This window comes from Mustelus asterias, chromosome 23 (genome assembly GCF_964213995.1).
Source record: "Mustelus asterias chromosome 23, sMusAst1.hap1.1, whole genome shotgun sequence".
Classification (NCBI taxonomy): Eukaryota; Metazoa; Chordata; class Chondrichthyes; order Carcharhiniformes; family Triakidae; genus Mustelus; species Mustelus asterias.
In genome coordinates, this window is record NC_135823.1 from 63,605,453 (window position 1) to 63,620,774 (window position 15,322).

Consider the following 15,322-nt stretch of genomic DNA (forward strand, 5'->3'; position numbering starts at 1 on the left):
CAAGTCGTTAATAGATTGTAAATAGCTGGGGCCCAAGGACCCAACCCTGTGGTACCCCACCAGTTATTTCTTGCCATCCAGGAAAAAAAAACATTTATCACTTCTCTCTGTCTTCTGTCCATCAGCCAGTCACCTATTCAAGCTATTAAATTACCCCCAATCCCACTTAAAGTTAAAGTTTATATATTTGTCACAAGTAAGGCTTGCATTACCGTGCAATGAAGTCACTGTGAAATTCCGCTAGTTGCCATACTCCGGCGCCTATTCGGATCAATGCATCTAACTAGCACGTTTTTCGGACTGTGGGAGGAAATTGGAGCACCCGAAGGAAACCCACGCAGACACGGAGAGAAAGTGCAGACTCCACACAGACAGTGACCCAAGCCGTGAATCGAACCCAGGTCCCTGGCGTTGTGAGGCAGCAGTGCTAACCGGTGTGCCACTGTGCCGCCCCTAACCTTGTGAATTAACCCTTTGTGTGGCACCTTGTCAAAAGTCTTCTGGAAATCCAAATATACTACATCTACAAGATCCCCATTATCTACTTTGCTTGTTACATCCTCGAAGAACTCTAGTCAAACATGATTTGCCCGCGGCTTCTATATGATGAGCACAGGGAAGAAAAGCATGATCAAAATTGCCATTAAATTTACTGGTATCTTGTGTTTATTTATAAGTATTGATTCACACTTGTGAAGGTGTACATTGTTTATTGTAATCTTTTATTTTAATTTCCTATTTTCACCTCGACCATTTGTCACATCCTGTTAATTAAAAAAACCTTGATCGTGTACAACATTTGGGTCATCTTTATCATTCAATTAACACATTTTCCATAAAACCTAAATAATTCAATATTTCTCCCGGTGCACAAATACAGATGGTTCATTTCGTGGAATCTAACAATGTGCCAGCCGTTTCAATCTCTTGTTTTGGCTACGTACTTTTTTTCTAAAACACCAGTGGATGCTAGGCTGCTGTGATATAATTCTGTGAATCTTGATGGAAGTACAATTGTAGAATTGTTTTAAACTGCAGCAGTATTTAGTTTTATTTTTTGAATGTTTAATAGGAGAATAGAATAACGGGTATGCTCTTAAGTAAATGCTCAACATTGAGTCAAAAATTACTTCAATGCAGAACCTAATGTGGAGTTGTTTTGCACCAAAGCTCTCAGATATATTGTTCAATTCAATTAAGACAAGCTGACAGCGATGTTGTTCAAGATACCTGAAGTCTGTATACCAGCTGCAAGTGAAAACAGAAAAATCTTATCTGCAAGTTTATCAACCAAGCATTGCACTTGCACTATCCTTTCAAGGTGAAACCCCCGGCTTGTATTTTCTGCCAACCCCTGACGTGATTGAAGCATCAATCTTTACTTGTAAGTGATTCAGAGAGTCTAATTGCATGCCACAATGCACAATGAAGTCATAAACATGCACTGTGATTCTGCATGCCAGGAGTTACAGATAACAATGAACTATTTAAGAACATAAGATATAGGAGCAGGAGTAGGCCATGCTAACCCTTGAGCCTATTCTGCCTTCTCAAGAAGAACATGGCTGATCTGATGTTGGCCTCACTTCACTCTCCCACATGTCCCTCATAGCCTTGGACTCTCTACAGTTAAGAATCTGTCGAACTCAACCTTGAATACATTGAAAGACTCTACCTCCACAGCTCAATCGGAAAGAGAATTCCAAAAATTCATAACTCTCTGAAGAAATCCTTCTCCGTTTCCATCTTATTGGGTGACCCCTTATTCTGAAACTGTGCCCCTTAGTTCTAGATCTGCTCATGAAGGAAAACAACTTCTCCATCTCTTCTCTGACGATTCCCTTCAGAATCTTATGTTTGAATAAGGTTACATCTCATTTTTCTGAACTGCACTGAATATGATTCAATTTTCTTAACCTTTCCTCAAAAGACAAACCCTTAATTCCAGGAATCAATCTAGTGAGACTTTTCTGAACTGCCTCCAATGCAAGTATATCCCTTTTAAATAAGGACATCTAAACTGCATGCAGTGGTAGTGTCCTGTACAGTTGTAGCAAATGTTCCTACTTTTATACTTCCATCCTCTTTGCAATAAAAGCCAACTTGTACCTGCTGTACCTGCATGCTAATTTTTTTGTGATTTGCATACAAGGACCCTTGAATCTATCTGTACCACATTGTTCTGTAGCCTGTCTTCATCTAAATAATATTTTGCTTTTCTGTTTTTCCCATCAGAATGGATAGTTTTACAATTCATATATTATACTTCACCTGTCGATTTGTTGCCCATCACTATATCCCTTTGCAGACTCTGTGTCCTCCTCACAACTTGCTTTTCAACCTATCTGTATTGTTAGCAAATTTGGTTGCAGTACAGTCTGTCCCTTCAGCCAAGTCGTTATTATAGATAATTGAGGCCCCTGTATCTCTTTGGCACCTTTGTCAACCTGAAAATAACCCATTTGTTGTGACTGGTTTCTGTTAGTTAACAATCCCCTATCCATGTTCATACACGACCCCCATGTGGCACCTTTCGAAAGCCTTTTGGAAATCCAGATACACTATGGGTGGCATCTTGTGGAGGTGATGGGGCGGGGGTCCAGGGGATGGGGGTTCCTCCGCCGCTGGGTGGGTGGAGAGCTGCTAAAAGCTCCACATTATCTATTTTTGGGAAGGTTCGCTGCATCTTGTACCGAGGAACTTGACAGGCTAGTGCCGAACCTTTCCCCAATCAAAGACTGTGGTGAGGCAATAACTTCTGCCAGTATGACACCCGCCCAAGTTCGATGATCATAACTTGGGGGGGGGGGGTTCAGCAGCAAAAGCAAGCGGGTGACTGTCAGCGCACCCCAACCCCTCAATCAGGCACTTTGGGGGAAACATTGGTCTTGTGTGAATGGGACTTTGTGAAAGTCAGGCCACGAGCAGCAGAGATTTAGATGATCTCAAGTTTACAGAGTGTAGAATATAGGAGGCCAGCCAGGAGTGCGTTGAAATTGTCAAGTATCAAGGTAGCCAAGGCATGGATGTGGTTTCAGCTGCAGATGAGCTGAAACGCTGTCAGTTAGGTGATGTTGCAGTGGTGGAAGTAAGTGGCCTTAGCGAGGGTGTGAAGATGTGGGTCAAAAGCTCATCTCGAGACCAAATAGTGACATCAGACTTGTGAACAGTTTGGTTCAGCCTCAGATATTTGCCAGAGCGAAGGATGGAGGTGGTGGCTTTGAAATGGAGTTTGGAGCGGGGACCGAAATGCGTGGCTTCGGTCTTCCCAATATTTGCATACAGGAAATTTCTGCTTATCTGGTAATGGATATCAGATGAGCAGTCTGACACACCAGACAGTGGAGGAAGTGGTGAGATAGCGCTGGATTTGTCAGCGTACATGTGGGAACTGATGCTGTGTTTTTGGATGCTGTTGCTCAGGGACAGCATGTCGTTAAGCTGAAGATCAAGGCTTACCTCAGTTTCTTTTACTACAAGTTTGCATTATGGTCTGTGACCTTTTCACATGGCTTATCTGTTTAAAAATCTGAGTATGAAAATAAGCATGCTGGAAGCCATGCTCTTTGTATAACTGAGCTCCAATGTTCCTCAAGCTAGAAATGCTACAGCGTTATCCAGTGGTGAAGCGGTTCATGAGTTTGGGAGCTTGGTTCATGCAGTAATCCAATGCTAGCTCACGTTTTAATTGTCCTGCATTTTGACAAAGCTGTTGAACTGTATAACCCTCCCTGTTCTCAACGCTGTACTTTGCTTTTGTGTTGTAATGCTCCACATCATTATATCCAATACATTATCATTAACCATATCTAGCTAATTGGAAAGTTGCAATCCTCATTTAATAGATACAGTTATTGAGCATGTGTTCTCAATGTTCCCATTCACATTGTCTGTCTGAATTGTGCTGGTGGTTAAAATGTTAGGACAAAAATCAATGTGAGTTTCTTTTTGGTTATGTGATTTACTTCCTGTTTAAAGTTTATTTATTAATGTCACAAGTAGGCTTACATTAACACTGCAATGAAGTTACTGTGAAAATCCCCTAGTCGTCACACTTCAGCGCCTGTTCAGGTACACTGAGGGAGAATTTAGCATGGCCAATGCACCTAACCAGCATATCTTTTGGACTGTGGGAGGAAACCGGAGCACCCGGAGGAAACCCACACACACGGGAGAACATGCAGACTCTGCATATATAGTGACCCAAGCCAGGAATCGAACCCGGGGTCCTTGGCACGAACTGAAAAGTGTTTAATGCTAATGTGATAATGCCAAATAAACTAATACATGTGAAAGGCATTAAACCTGTATTGAGTTTACTGGCAGCAATGATTCCTGCACTCCTATATACTTTGGAGACTTGGACAGCCTACAACAGGCACCTCAAAACACTGATGGAGTGTCACCAACAGTGCCTTTGCAAGATTCTCCAAGTCCAGTGACGAGAAATATAGTCCAGTGCCAGTGCTCTCTCCAAAGCCAACTAGCTCAGCGTTGAGGCGCTAATCACTCAGTCAGCTCCTCTGGGTAAGACATGTTGCTTGTATGCTTTGCACCAGACTCCTGAAGTAATTGCTCTACTCGGAACCCAATTGTGGCAGGAGACCCCCAGGATGTCAGCAGAAATGCTTCAGAGATGTCCTCAAAGCATCCCTGAAGAGGTCAAACATATATGCTGACTTATGGGAGACCATGGCTTGTGACTGGCCCAAATGGATAAGGCTCATATAAGAAGGCACCGAGCACATTGAAAGACTTCATTGGGAATGCGCAGAGGCGTCCGAGGGAGAGCATGAACCTCTCATCAACCCATCCACCAATCCCACGAGCATCACCTACCCTGTGTGTGGCAGAGCCTGCGGATCACATGTTGGACTAATCAGCCACCTCAGAACCCATCAAACTGGAGTGAAAGCAACTAATCCTTAATTCTAAAGGATTACCTAAGAAGGAGGGAGATTGCGTAACTATGAGAGCCAAATTTCCTTTAGTGCATGTGGCCAAAATGGTGACGTAGCATCTACATGTGTAGGCAGTCAACCATTTCTGTTGGACATCATTGCTATACAGGGCATTTCTGGTAAATTTGAGGAATCGTTTTTTCTTTGAAATACTAGTTCAATCACATAGTTAAATTGATTTGGTTCCAAAGCACTGCTGCCTCGCAGCGCCTGGGACCCGGGCTCGATTCCCGGTTTGGGTCACTGTCTGTGTGGCGTTTGCACGTTCTCCCCGTGCTTGCTTGGGTTTCCTCTGGGAGCTCCAGTTTCAAAGAACAAAGAAAATTACAGCACAGGAACAGGCCCTCCAGGCCTGCGCCGACCATGCTGCCCGACTGAACTAAAATCCCTTACCCTTCCGGGGACCATTTCCCACAGTCCAAAGACGTGCGGGTTCGGCGGTTTGGCCATGCCAAATTGCCCCTTAGTATCGGGGACTAGCTATGGTAAATACATGGGGTCATGGGGAATAGGGCCTGTGTGGTATTGTGGTCGGTGCAGACTCAATGGGCCAAATGGCCTCCTTCTGCACTGTAGGATTCTATGATCTTACTTATCCCTAAGTTCTTGATTACCTCGAGGGACTTCACATAGACTAGTTTAAAATGCATATTCCTCATTAGATATTTTTAAAAAATGAAATGAATCAGATTTGAAGATAAGGTTTCGATTTAAAAATGGTACTTTTTGGGCATTAATCTACTATGCAATCTTAATATACTATAAGTTATTTTCTTATCTGCTGTGCGCATTCATTTTGGGAAGCTGGCTCTAATTTTAATGCAAACTCTTGTGTTGTAATATTTTTGAAGAAAATAACCCGGAATTCTTCACAGTGGATTTTGTCTCTGAGCCACGACAATAACATCTATTTTGGAGAGTGGCACCCTGTCCTCTTCACTACTGACTGCTGCAAGGTTTCACCTTCCTTCCTGTTTGGTGAGAAGTATCACCCAGTTGTTTCCTGAATAATTGATGTGTGGTGCGATTATACCTGCATTGGGCTTGTTGGGCTTATAACCTACTTTCTCTTTCCTGTAAAGAGCACCAGACTTGCTGGTATTGCTCTGTTTTACCAGTAAACTACACGAGATAAAACCAAGACTGATACGGATGCACAATTAACTTACCGTACACAAAAGTAGAATTGGTTACTGTACACCACGAGTGCAAATTTCGGCTAGCTATAATGGTCATTTTGTTGCATAAGATTAGCAAATGTTTTGTGTGCTCCCTTTACTTGACACAAAATTGCACCTAACCTTTTTCTCTGTTGATTCTTGAATAGTTTTGTCTAGCTTGTGTTTAAACTACAATACCAATGAGCTGCAGGATTGTTTTCAACCAGTCAGCAGCTGGTGTACTTCGTCTCGCTCTATGTTAGGATGGCCCTACACACATGTATTTGGAGAGTTTGGGCTTACTGGGTAAAAAAAACAAAGTTTACCAACTTGCACAAAATGGTTTAATGTGCTGAGGAGGCGAATCCAAACCATTGGATACAAGGGTGGCATGGTGGTACAGTGCTTAGCACTGCTACCTCACAGCTCCAGGGACCTGGGTTTGATTCCCGGCTTGCATCACTGTCTCTGTGGAATTTGCACATTCTCCCTGTGTCTCCATAGCTTTCCTCCGGGTGCTCTGGTTTCCCCCCACACTCCAAAAATGTGCGGGTTGGTGCATTGGCCATACTGCATTGTCCCTTAGTGTCCCGGGATGTGTAGGTTAGAGGGATTAGCAGGGTAAATATGTGGGGTTACGGGGATGGGACCTAGGTGGGATTGTTGTCGGTGAAGACTCGATGGGCCAAATGGCCTCCTTCTGCACTGTAGGGTTTTTATAATTTCTATGATTTTACTCTTTGCAAAATTCTGTTTCCATTAAAAGGAAAAGATCCTTTTTGGAAGCCAGAACTAGACCTTGGCATTTGTGATGCTGGGCTTCTGGACAAGTGTTGAACATTTGAATAAAACTCTTGAGATCGGAACCAGTATGAAGCGTCTGACTCTCTGATGCTAACAGACTATTTAACTCTGGCTGAAAACTATAAAGTTTACCAAGGATACAACACTGAAGCATAAACAGCGCTATATCAGAATTACTTAGATTGCAATACTTGCATTGAATTGTAGACTTTCTGATTGCAAATGCATCCTTTGCAGGTATTAAGTGAGCATTCCTAAGCACATGGTTGGATGGAGGTCCATTTATATCTTCTAGTTTTGATAAACCAGAATAGGTAAATGCATATGAACAGGCGTGTGAAGTGATGATTTGATATCATGCTGCTAATTTTCTGATGTATCATTACTATTACTCATTCAGTGTTGCTAGACACTGTCTCCAGAATTGAAATAGCTTGGGGTCTAGTACTGAGTGCCCTACTGAGGCTATTGCTGAGGCCTTTTTCCTTCCAATTGGTTGTGGAGGCTTTTGCTTCAGAGGCCTAAACCCCAGTGTCAAAATGAAATGTGGGTAAGAAGCCCACACTGCATGGGAAAGAGTCACGCAATAATATTCTCTGCAGGGTGGGTAATTTAATGACCATAGGGCAGGCTGGAGGTCAAACAGAGGCCTTTCAACTTCGTAGGAGCTGCAGACTGGTTCGGAAGGTCAGTAAGGGCACTTCAAAATGGAGGTGTCCTCTCTTAACTTTCAATTTAAATTTTAAAAATGGCTTTCACAGCCAGGCCATTACTGTGGGAGGGAGAGCTCTTCCTGAGGGCAGTGTGGGGCTCCTGCAGCAGCCAGGCAAGCAGGATAAGCCTCTCTGCAGGTCTGAAACACTGGTCGCCAGTCTGCTGCTGGGAGGCCACCTTCAGGCTGCCTGCGGGGGCCTGGAAGCTGACTGAAAAATAACTCCTTCAGCCATGAACTACCTGCCAAGTCCAGTTGGCTCTCTGCTCTGTCCTCTTCCCATCCCATCTCCAGGGGTGGGATGGAGCAGAGTAACTGGCATGCAGATCAGCAGTGTTGTTTTTAACGCTGGCGCACCTCTGATCCTGGTTCTGGCAGTACCTAAAAATCAAGCCCTTTATCTCTAAGTTTGGGGTAATTTAAGCAGTAACCTAAAGTAAAGTGCATTAACACTGCAATGAAGTTACTGTGAAAATCCCCTGGTCACCACACTCCGGTGCCTGTTCAGATACACAGAGAGAATTTAGCACGGCCAATGCGCCTAACCAGCACGTCTTTCGGACTGTGGGAGGGAACCAGCGAACCCGGAGGAAACCCATGCAGACACGGGGAGAACGTGCAAACTCCACACGGACAGTGACCCCAGCCGCAAATTGAATCCAGGTCGCTGGCGCTGTGAGGCAGCAGTGCTAACCATTGTGCCACCGTGCCGCCTTTGCTACTGTTTCCCTTTTCCCAAATCCCATTTACTGTATTTGCATCATTTCCACATTCAATCAATGCTGTCTTATTTGGAGATGATTATTCTTTCTAAAAGGAAATGTAGTCTGCAGGCGGAGTGGAATGTCATACTCCTGACCCATTAGGAAGGGTTTTGCACTGTTGGGAACTATGTACGAGAGAAATTATTACCAGTTACCATGCATCTAAACTGTTGCATCGGATCTACCAATGTTTGATGATGATGCCATGTTTTAAATAAAGGCAGCACATTGCATTCAAGTTTTCATAGATCATATCTTGACTGCAAAATTCATGAAATAATTTGGAGTTTTTTGTTTTAAGACTCACTTGTTCCACATCTAGTTGAATAGGTTGTGGCAGGATGTGGTTTTACATCTGTGATTATCCACACATTAAGTTCGTGATCTCAGTCCTGCTGTTGAGGGTAGGTGCTGAGCAGAGGCCAGGTGCTCCCCCACAGGAAAATGGGACAGTTAGTCACTCAGAGACACCTCCTGTGTTCTTCCAGTTATGAGGTGATATTTGAATAGACCTGGTAGCAATCTTTCGATCTGACCCTTTGATATGTTGATACGATGTAGATGGAGCAAGTTTATACAAGAAGTGTGTGAAATTAATTGCTTTACGCTGGATAGGTGAGCATGTGTTTGCATACTTGGTTTCCAAGGAGCCCCTTCCAGCAGATTGTCACCCCCAGGTCTTTGAATTTCCTTGTCACTTGTATGATGGATAGGGGGCTGGTTGGCTCAGTTGGCTGGTTTGTGATGCAGAGTGATGCCAACAGCGCGGGTTCAATTCCTGTGCTGGCTGAGGTTATCTATGAAGGCCCCGCTTTCTCAACCTTGCCTGAGGTGTGGTGACCCTCAGGTTAAATCACCACCAGTCAGCACTCTCTCTCAAAAAAACGGGGGAAAGCAGCCTATGGTCATCTAGGCTTTGACGACTTTCCTATGATGGATATTTGGGTACAATGGGGTAAAAGATGGAGGTATGTCAATCTCTCAGATATTACAACTGCCCAATTCCCAGCCTTAGTCCAGCTCCTGATTTAAGCTCCTTGTGCTTAAACAGACAGGTCTGCTGTGAGGCTGTCTTTCCCTGATTGACTGGTAAGTGTAACTACTGGTGCACATTACGTCAACTGGACATGTGTGATTAATAGATGCATACTATATCCCTGGAAATTGTTGCTGAACTTTGAGCTGTAAGGAAATCCTTGGAAGGAAGCTAACAAATGTTGGAATTTTCCCTTCCTGAAAGAGTTTGGCAAGCTGCCATATGTTTGTTATCGGTCAGTGAATGTGGCAATCTGGCAGCTTTTGCCATTACAGTAATAGTCTGATTTGTCTATTTATCTTTCAGGGGTTTTTACTTTGCAAAACTGGAAGTTAAAGTTTTACTGTAATCAGGATCTGATCTTCGATGAGTTACTGTAAACATTAGTAACTCTGAGGAAGAGCGAAATTATTCTGGTCATTGAATTCATTGTGTAGTGTGATGTTGCAACATGAAAGGAAGGAATCGAATAGTTTGGAGGATGAATTTGTGTGCAGTTGATAGGGTGACGTTTTCAAATTGCAAGTCATTGGCAGAAAGCCACAGAAGTCTACGAAGCTAATTCATTAGAACTGTAGGGCATTGCTTTTTTTTCCTCCTTTCCACAATTAAAATATCTTTTTAAAAAAAACTACATCTTTCGAATAAAATCATGTCAGGTGGCCTAATGTTTTGTAAATGTGATCAATTTTAAAAGGAAGAACTTGCTTATTAAAGATCCCACAAACTGCAATGACGACTGATGTGTATTTGATAGTTGTGTAGTGATGGGCCATGGCACTGGTCAAATCACATGCTCTTTCTTGAATAGTACCATGTGATCTTTGTTATCGATCGGAAACACCAGAACAAGCCATGAGGCACTTTTTATTATCTCATTTGAATGATCTCTGAAAATACAGCACTGCCAAGTGCCAATCTTGATTTACATACTGAAGTCATAGTCATAGAGGTTTACATCATGGAAATAGGCCCTTTGGCCCAACTTGTCCATGCCGCCCTTTTTTTCTTAAACCCCTAAGCTAATCTCAATTGCCCGCATTTGGCCCATATGCCTCTATACCCACCTTACCCATGTAACTGTAACATGTGACCCATGTAACCATGTAAGTCCTGTTGAGGCTTTAGCCCCCTAATTTTCTCATCCATTTGACAGTGGTACCAACTAAGCAGCAGTTAAAATTAATCATCCATAGCAACTGATGCTCAAGTAAAACAGAGATTGACTTATCTCAACAGAAATAACAATAGCTAATATTTGTATTACAGCTTTAACACAGTAAAACATCGCAAGGTGATTAACGAGTGATATCAAACAAAATTAGGGCAATTTTAGGGTAGATGACCAAACGTTTGGTGGAAGCAGTAGGTTTTAAGGAGTGTCACAAACAGGAAAAGAGAGATAGTGAGGCTGGCAATGTATAGGGAGGGAATTCCAGACCTTGCGGCCCAGGCAACTGAAGGCACAACTGCCAATGGCGGAATAATTCAAATTGGCGATGTGCTCGAATTGGAGGAGCGCGAATATTTTGGGTGTTTGTAGGAGTTGAGAAGGCGACCCAAATGGGGAGGGGAGAAGCGTGGAGAAATATAAAAGCAAAAATGGTCATTTTAAAACCAAGGCATTTTAACCAGGAGCCAGTGCACATCAGTGAGCACAGGGGCAATGGTCGAATAGGAATTGGTGCGAGTCGTTACATGGCAGCATAGATTTGAGTAAGCTGAAGTTTACAGAAGGTGAAGATTGGAGGCTGCTCTGGAGGAGCCAAGTCTAAAGTTAATAAAGGCATGAATAGGATTTTCTTCAGCAGATGAGTTGAGATGGGTGGAGTTGGGTGAATTAACAGAGATGGGATTGGGCATTCTAAGTGATAGATATGACACAAAGGTTGTGACCAGTTTGGTTCAGCTTAGGACAGTTGCCTGGGCAGCAATCAGTTGCTAGGGAATGGAGTTTGTGCTGGGGACTCAACACAACGGCATCAGTCTTCCAAATACATAGTTTAAGGAAGTTTCTGCATATTCAGTACTAGATATTGGACAAGCGGTCTGATCATTTAGAAACTATGGAAATATCAAGAGAAGTGTTGGTGTGATAGAACTGATGTCATCAGCATACATGTGAAACTGACACCGTTCTTGGATGATATTGCCAAGAGGCAGAACGTAGATTATATTTCCTTTATGATGAATAATTTATTATAAAGTATTGTATACTCATAATATAAAAACTGAAAATGCATGACAAACACAGCAGGTCTGTGGAGATAGCAACAGAGTTGCCGTTTCGAGTCCAATGACGATAGAACTGAAGGGGGGTAGAAATGTAATAAATTATATAGCTGGAAAGGGGGTGGAAGGGGTGGCAGAATAGAAGGTCCGGGATAAGTCGGAGCCAAGGAGGGATTGACAAAGCTGTCGTGGACACAAGACAAAGGGAGTGTTACTGGTAGCATTAAGGACTAAAGAAGTGCTGATAGTGGTATGATGGTGGTAAGATAGCAGAATGTGTTAATAGGAGAACAAAGGTCAGTGCTCAGTGAAAGCAAAACTGAAGAGCAAGTGACAGATGGCCATGAAGGGGAGGCGGGAGGTGTTTACATTGGGACAAACTAAGGAAACAAAACTGAGTCAAGATGGAGGGAAAAGTTCACAGTCTAAAAAGTTATTGAACTCAATTTTGAGTCCAAAATCCAGCTTGGTCTCGGTCCCAAGGGTGCCAGAATTTGAGTTAGGTGTACGAAAAACACTTTATACTTTAAGAGTAAAAGTCCCTATTTACACCAAGTTTAACTTTTGAGGATTTTGATTGCTTTTTTGTGGAGTTTGAGTTGCGACGGTAGCATGTGATTTGAATTGAGATGCTGCCAACCCTCTTTATGCCCTGATCTATTACGCAACTTATGTGATAACTCTTATGTATAATACTTTAATTTTGTTCAAGGGAATCCAAGTTTAGTCCCTGAAATATCTGAAAATTGCTTTTTACATTGGATAGCATTTTAAAAGTATCCTAGTTACATTATTCATTACACTGATATGCTTCATTTTGTTCTGGAATGGTTTAGTAGCTTTCTCCACTAGAACAAACTTTCAAAGCTGATATCCACTCTGCATTTCGCAACAATGCTGGACGTATTTTATGTGATCAGTTAAGCACCTGAGTGCATTTTTATATTTGTAAAGCACTTGAGTAATCCTGATGTCTTTGCTTCTCAGCACTCCATATTGCATTCAGCAAATGCCCATTGAACAGTTGTGAATCACAGATATTGATAACCAGTCTGTGCCTTCTAAATTTATTAGAATGACTTGTGCATTGCACAGTCCAACATGCTGTTGTGCATATGCTTTTTTTCAAAGGATGCAGTCCATCCATCAAGTGTGCCATCCTCGGTGTAAAATCAAAACAAATGTGTGTTGGTCATCTTGGATTATATCCTGTATGGATCACCACACCAATACACATTAGTTTTCTGACATTTGACATGTTTGCAGGATGACATACAAGCCGTTATAGGATGGACAGGCAATTATAGAACAAAGATGGAATATTGTCCATTGCTTCCCAAGATTCCAGGTTTATGTGTTTAAATTTATTTATTAATGTCACAAGTAGGCTTACATTAGCACTGCAATGAAGTTGCTGTGAAAATCCCCTAGTCTGGTACACTGAGGGAGAATTTAAGCACCGCCAATGCACCTAACCAGCACATCTTTCGTACTGTGGGAGGAAACCGGAGCATCCGGAGGAAACCCACACACACATGGGAGGAATGAGCAGACTCCGCACAGACAGTAACTCAAGCTGGGAATTGAATCCGGGTCCCTGGTGCTGTGAGGTAGCAGTGCTAACCACTGTGCTACCGTAGTAGTTTCAAAGGTTTAAAGTTTATTAGTGTCACAAGTAGGCTTACATTAACATTGCGCCACACTTTGGCGCCTGTTTGGGTACACAGAGGGAGAATTTAGCATGGCCAGTGCACCTAACCAGCACGTCTTTTGGACTGTGGGAGGAAACCGGAGCACCCGGAGGAAACCCATGCAGACACGGGGAGAACGTGCAGACTCCGCACAGACAGTCACCCAGACAGGCCCCTGGCGCTGTGAGGCAGCAGTCCTAATAACAGTAAAGCCTAAAAGTTACTGTTGCCGGTGCTGGTGAATAAGCACTAAGTACATTCATGTGACAATTTTCTTTCCTCTAATGAAGATTCTCAGCTATTTATTTTGAGGGGTGGCACAGTGGTTAGCACTGCTGCCTCACAGCGCCAGGGACCCAGATTCTATTCCTGGCTTAGGTCACTGTTTGTGTGGAGTTTGCACGTTCTCCCCATGTCTGTGTGGGTTTCCTCCAGGTGCTCCGGTTTTCTCCCACATTCTGGAAGACATGTTGGTTAGCGGTGCATTGACCTAAACAGGTGCCGGAGTGTGGTGGCTAGGGGAATTTCACAGTAATTTCATTGCAGTGTTAATGTAAGCCTTACTTGTGACCAATAAATAAACTTTTACTTTTACTTTTTTACTTTGTTGTTATCTTTGTTAAAACAGTAAACAAAGGAATGTTGTACAGACTTGCCAGTCACTCATCCGCTAATATCACCAAGAGTCATTAATAGGCTTCATTTGTGTTTTAGAATTTAAATGTCATTTTGTGCCAAAATATTAATTAATGGTGTGATGAAAGTATCTCTGTTGCGATACACAGCTTTTTTTAAAAAACACTTGATTGATATAGATGGCTGATTTGTTTTACTTGGCATTTGAGAATTTATTTTGGTTTTGTTTTACAAACTGATTCAAAATTTCAAATTTACTTTTGCCAGATGTCTGCAAGCATCCGATGCTTCACGAAACCTGTGGAAACGTTGGAGAGATCTCTCGAGATTAGTCGGCACAAGGGAAAAAAGAGAGTGCAGAAAAGGCCAAACTATAAAAACGTGGGTGAGGAAGACGAAGAGAAGGGGATGGAAGAGAAGGAAGATGACACCGAAAAGCTGAAAGGTACAGAGTCTAATACAAAGGGCACCAAGACAAGTGGGGAGACTGAAGGTGAGTGTAGCACTAACGATAAAAGACTGGTACTTCCCCTCACTTTCCTACAATCCAGTGGTTGTTGTCCTCTCGAACAAAAATGTTGAACAATGTTCAGAACCAAATTATTTTGAGAGTTTTCAAAATTGGAGGAGGGTGAGCACTTCCTGTCAAACCTGAACTAAAAAAAAACAGAAAATGTTGGAAATACTTTGCAGGACGGGCAGCTTCCAGTTGTGACAGAGAAAGACAACTTCAGAAAGTGTCCACAGTAATCACATGTATACGCGATATATTTTTACCTTCCTTCAGCGATGTAAACTCTTTAAAATACTTTGGCTGAATTCACCTTTTAAAGTACAGCAGAAATGTTCCGAGCAGATTGTTGAAAACTGTAAACTCGATCAGCTAACATTTGTGGTTTTACATATACTTTGACGGGCTAGTACCAACATCAAACTAAATTGATAAAAGTCATCAGTGTCAAAATGTAACACGTAATTAGGCTACGGGCAGTTTAACAGATTTTCTGCTGTTCTTTTGAAGGGAATCCAATTTATTCTATTATAAATGATGCTTTGTTCCTTTATTTACAATGGCACTAATGTGCGCTGATGCTAGAGCAGACTAACGCTGTGCTAATAAAATCTTGCCCCGGTTGCTGCATTGTTTTATCCAAAAGCGCACGCACTTGCAGAAAAAATGCATTAACAGAATCTTCAAGTTACAGCTAGAAAGCAAGTTTGTAGGAACAGTATTGTATTTTTTTGAATAGGAAATCCTCTCTAATGTTCAGATGGTTTTCTTTATTATCAATTAAATTTCAAATATATATTTCGATGATGATTTTT

The 15,322-nt window shown here is 42.4% G+C and overlaps 1 protein-coding gene across 5 annotated transcripts in view; it reads left to right on the forward strand.

The window, feature by feature from the left end:
• The window catches only part of clec16a (C-type lectin domain containing 16A), a 270,292-nt gene that overhangs the window by 68,047 nt on the left and 186,923 nt on the right, over positions 1-15,322 (forward strand). For 3 of the 5 annotated variants that reach the window (XR_013500697.1, XM_078240790.1, XM_078240788.1), the window contains one exon: positions 14,264-14,489. Coding sequence is in view for 3 of the 5 variants with exons in the window: in XM_078240790.1 (XP_078096916.1) it covers positions 14,264-14,489 (226 nt within the window). In the remaining 2 variants the exon portion in view is untranslated. The remainder of the gene's footprint in view (positions 1-14,263; positions 14,490-15,322) is intronic. The other 2 variants (XR_013500698.1, XM_078240789.1) reach the window with 1 other exon arrangement.